General features: G+C 32.0%; 1 protein-coding gene across 1 annotated transcript in view; it reads right to left on the reverse strand.

Moving 5' to 3' along the window:
- The window catches only part of LOC106475871 (translocon-associated protein subunit delta-like), a 7,875-nt gene extending 5,664 nt beyond the window's left edge, over positions 1-2,211 (reverse strand). Inside the window, exons 1-3 of the mRNA XM_013936547.2 lie at positions 2,105-2,211; positions 1,277-1,395; positions 266-340 (exon numbers count right to left, since the gene is read on the reverse strand). Of these exons, the coding sequence (XP_013792001.1) occupies positions 266-340; positions 1,277-1,395; positions 2,105-2,168 (258 nt within the window). The 5' untranslated portion in view covers positions 2,169-2,211. The remainder of the gene's footprint in view (positions 1-265; positions 341-1,276; positions 1,396-2,104) is intronic.
- Positions 2,212-5,493: the final 3,282 nt, after the last annotated feature.

Below are 5,493 nucleotides of genomic sequence, written 5' to 3' on the forward strand. Positions count from 1 at the left end.
CCCTACAGACAGCAAGTATTCAACATCTACTTATACATTAAATCCTTCATTTAAGCCACATGGTTTATTCTAGCCTGTCTAGTAATTGTATCTTTTAAGAATTATTTTTAATGGAAATATTTAAGAATTCAATCACTGATTCTTACTACTACAAAGGCAGTTGTTCAACTAACATTCCAGTTTTTTATTACAAGTGGATTACAGTAACTTGGTTGTTGAAACATGTAACTACGGTTTACTTAATACAAGGAATAAAGACCGTTACCTGGTACTTGTTATTATCCAGGGACTTCACAACTGGAACTGTTACACCGTTAATAACAGCATACAGAGATAAGTCCTGACAAAAGCAATTAATTAATATTAATCAATGAATCTACACACAACCAAACACTGAAGCATGCTTTCTGTTAACAAGTTAATTCAAGGACATACAATTTTCTGAATCCTATTTAAAAAGTAGTCCTATGTCAAACATTGAGTGTATCTTCTAGTTTCTGAACCCTGTAACAGACACTTCTAAAATGAATCTTAAGTTTTAAGAAACAAATTTTAAATGCCAGATTTCTAATTATATTTGTAAAGTATACACCTTAAATTAAGTAACTGTTAAAATTTTACAATTTGTCTGATATGATTTAGTTTGAAAATCACTCATTTTTAAGTTATGTGATTTATACTTCTCAAGCTAGCTTGTAATTTGTCCAATTCTAGTTACTCTTCTATTTTTAAACTTAACCATGTTCATTTATCTAAATTGATTTTTTGTGTTATTTCACTAGTGTTCATAAAACATTTTATCAATGAACAATTCCAAGTACAATTTTCTGTTTGTGACCTGTAGCGATTACATTTTAAAAACCAAGTAAAAAAAAAAGAGTAAAATATGCTAAAGCACATACTGTAGTGTTAGAATTAACACTACTTCAAGTATCAAAAACATTAAACATTCCTCAATTACTGAAGTTATCTAGCCAAAACATACGTAGCCCTAAAAGACTTGAAACAAGCAATTTTGAGACATTTCATTAGCCTAGAGAATATACATTAACAATTCATTTCATGAAACATTTAATTTTTACTGGGTGTAAAATCCTGAAGAGAACATCAAGATAATCTAACTTACAATATAATGGAGAATGTCTATAAAACTATAAATAAAAACCATACTGATGTCCTAGTAACTGCAATGAAGGCATTAATCAAGACAATCTAGATGTCTTGTATAAAATACTTGTTACACAGACATGTATCTCAACTCTTGTAGTTGTATTACCTTTGCTCCATTCTGGCATGTGACACTAAGCTCTACTATAAACGCAACATCAGACACAATCATACCATCAGTAGTAGTATACATGTTGGATGTCACACTGGGGCTACTACAAGTTTCATCTGAAATAAAATAGTTCATGTTTTATGCAAGGTTTGTGTGATTATTCTGAAACAGACCAAATAAACTGTAGAAGTACTCAATTATTGCAAAAGAACATAGGTGGTAGCACAGACAGATCTTTAGCCACGCAGGAATTAAAAAAATTTTTTTGAATGTTAACTGAATTTAAAGAAACTTAGCACTTGTGTTTGTTTAATAAGTTTTGGGTTAAGTTTTACTGTAGCCACCAGTTTTATCCTGCTAATTCTAATGCTTGATTATCCAGAGAGGAAAATATATTAATCACATAACATAAATGTATTATTTCAAAGCATTACTTTATAACGTGCTAAAACCCGGTAACATTGTCCATTATTTAAATGGCTTACTTATAAAATAAGTGATTATTGTTTCATAACGATATTTAATTTGGGAAATTAACTTATATAACTGATTAATAAAATTATGGTATAGATTAAACAAGTCCGTTATTCACACACAACTAATTGTTTGAATTCAACCACAATGTACACGTGTCCAAATGCACTTAGGGACCATCTAACATTGGCAGTAGTAGTACAACTAGAACTTACTATTAGCTGTAACGCTATTTCGAATGCAAAATATTTTGTATTACAGAGACACGTGTAATTTAAAAAACTATTTCCATGATGAAATAATTAAAATATTTAAAGAAGAGGAATCTTGACTTATCAACTTTACACATACCTTGGAGAGAGACGTTTACACAAAGTAAAAGCCATACAGTAACCAACATCCACTGTCTCGCCATCTTGAAAAATAGAATTGGATACACGTGTTCGTATTCCTGAATACTTTATGGATCGTTTAAAATAACATTAAGTAAATGTTAATATGGGAGAAAAAACGAATTTACACCATAAAAACGCTAAAATTTTGAATTCTTCTTTTTCTGTGTTGCTTTCTGTTAATAATTTAATATAATAAACGTATTTAAATAATATCACTACTTTAAATGGTACAAACATTAAAATTACTATATGGTGTATTACAAAATATTATAACTTATTGTAAGGTTGTGACGATCGACTAAGCCTAACTAAACAGGTCTGCGATGGTTTTATTGTCTTGAAATGTTTACATGTTCCACAGTAATTCATGTACGCTGAATCCGAAAATGATATCCATTTTTGTCCATCACGTACAGATTTTTCATAAAACGTCATATGTATTTTTATATAAGTGAATACTTTTCATTGAAATCAGGTAACATTTTGTTATACTTATAATGTTGACAATCGCTGGTCATGAATTTCTCTAGACCAATCGCGACGTGAAAGTCTTATTGGTCGTTCTAGAACCCACGAGAAACACACCGATAGTATATAAACAGTTAATAGGCCGCATGACGTGTCATTTCTGGATAGTATGTTTGTGCGTGCTCTTTGACATTTTTTTTCTCTTCAATATTAGTTATTCGTCGCTATGGCAAAAAGAGGTTGTGTAAGTGACCCAAACATATTTTGTTATATTTGTGATAAACTTGTAAAGAAAAAAAAAAAGGCAAAAGATTACAGAATTCGTCAAAAAAAGCGTATTACTTGGGGACGAAGACAAATCATGGGCTCCGCACAAAGTTTGCACCATTTGTGTCGAAGAGTTGAGACAACGGACTAAAGGTAAGAAAAAGTCTTTGCCCTTTGGAATTCCAATGGTCTGACGTGAGCCTAGAAACCACGGAGATGGTTGCAATTTTTGTTCATGTAACGTGCAAGGCTACAACACCTGATATAAAAAAGAAATTTCTTATCCGAACCTTTAATCTGCTATAAGACCTGTTACTCTGAATCTGGTGTTAATAAAAATTATGATAGGGATAGGGATTTCCCTGAAAATCTCGGTAAAAGCTAACAGAAAATAATAAAATGCTCCCAGTTTTAGATTATTTGGCAATGGAGTAGGTGGAAAAGAAATCCACTATTTCGAATTTAGTTGACTATTTAATACTGTTGACTCAGGAAATACATGTAACTGAAAAAATCTATATTTAGATAATTTATTTTGAACTTCGCTCTGTGTAACTTTCAAAAATAAATGCATTGAAAATAAAATGACTTATTTATAACCATATAAATATTTCTTATTTCCTCCTTTTCAAATGTTTTGATTTATTTACTGTATAAATTTTGAGTAGTTCGTGTGATATTACATCACAATAACATGAGTTCTGGCACTATACGAAAGGCCTCATCGGCAATGACATGTGATCAAGATGTTATTTTGCTTCTTATTGGACACCTGTAGTACAAGGCCAGCAAATGAAGGTTTCGGTAAATTATTATCAGTATTATTATAATGTAATATCACACGGACTACCGATCATATGTCACGCTTCGCCCGCAGAAGACGTTACTTACAATAACAAACAATGCTGAGTTACAGATATTTGAACGATTAGAAACATCCCTAAGATTGTTTTATTACAAGTTACAGCTTTTACAGTGAATAAGATTTGTTTTAGGACAGGTACGACGTTTTGATCACAGGTAATGAAATATATTTAATCAATAAGTAAACTCAAAACGAAACTATTACTAAGATTAGTTTATCTGTCGCTTGTCCGCCATTGTCGTAGACATACTGTTAGGATATTAAAAATATGAAGCCTAATATCTTACTCGATTCACAACTTGTTACTGATTTTTTCCGGTTGAAATAAAATGTTAAATGATTAAAAACATATGATATAATTATAAACTTCGGGTTTTGACAAACAGGTGTCAGTGAACGACACTACTAAAAGCCTATAGGTATTTGTTGGTCTTTCTTTGCAGTAGGCTTAAGTCTCTTCTTTTTCTTTTTTAGTGTCGCATTTCCCAGAGCCAGTTTGATTTTAGATAAATAATAAAACAAACACATTATTTGATATTTCATTACTTACCTGAAACTTGAAACTCTGGGGAGTTTGAAGTGATGGTAGAAAATTCCAAACACACCTCCCAGTAGTCTAAAGGAGGGCACTTATATGCCCACGGCAGTAAGATTGTTAATGACAGATATAACTACTACATTCTTAACCTTTCGTGACTATCTTGTAAATGTGTGGTACGTAAGACGTTATTTGATGAGACTAAAGCTTTGCTGTCTCGATTAGACGTAGACTAACCAGCTTAACTCTTAGGATTCTATTGTTACGTCTCTGGTCGTTGGTTAATTTTCCAGAGAAATTCTTTCCGAAAAACTTCAGCGATACAAGTCCTTTCTTAAATAAAACTAGTTTATTCTTTCTCAATACAACTTTGCAATACACAGAATTTCCACAGTCACTTTAACTTAAACACACGCTATAATTCACAACGATTCACGCATTTTACTTACGGTCACTACCGCGCTTGACTCAATTGTCCGTCTCTGTCTGTCTGCAATTCTCGATGCCGTCACTTCTTGCCGGTCTTATATATACAAAATAGAGGGCGCCTTGCAAATACTGGATTATTCGTGATGTTCCCCGATCCTTCTAGAAACTCATCACGTGTTACCAGCGTCACGTGACTTCCGCTGTCGTAAGACTACGATCTTACGAGTAAAAGCAAAGAATATGAAATAATACGACAACTACAGTATATATGCTATATCCATTGCCGACGAGGGATTTCGTTCAATACCAGGGCTCATCAGGTCGAGAAGCTATTTACATCCTCAATTACTTAAACAACAACTGTTATAAACTAGACATCAGGGCAATAAAGGCTCTGCGATCTTCACTGAACACAAGTTTCGATAAAAAGTTTGAATATTTTTATACTAAGTGAACACAGCCTTTATTTGCATAGATAATTCACTTGATCTTTAAAATATTCTTTAAAACGAAGGAAATTAAATGATTTAGATTATTAAAGTCACTGAACCTTTTTCTCGAAGTTCTATCTAATATTAATTTCAATTACACTATGTTTGTAAACTTGACTACATTGTTGATCCACAAACGGTACGAATGAAACAGTGCACGTGCCTCATGACGAACTATTCTAAATTATACATTTTCATTTCTTTTTTGTTGTTGTTGTTGTTGTTGTTGTTATTTTCTCGTATTTATAAACAAAATGAAATGCCATGGAACTAAACAAAAGTGTTAT

The sequence above is a fragment of the Limulus polyphemus genome, unplaced genomic scaffold (assembly GCF_000517525.1).
Source record: "Limulus polyphemus unplaced genomic scaffold, Limulus_polyphemus-2.1.2 Scaffold9326, whole genome shotgun sequence".
NCBI lineage: Eukaryota > Metazoa > Arthropoda > Merostomata > Xiphosura > Limulidae > Limulus > Limulus polyphemus.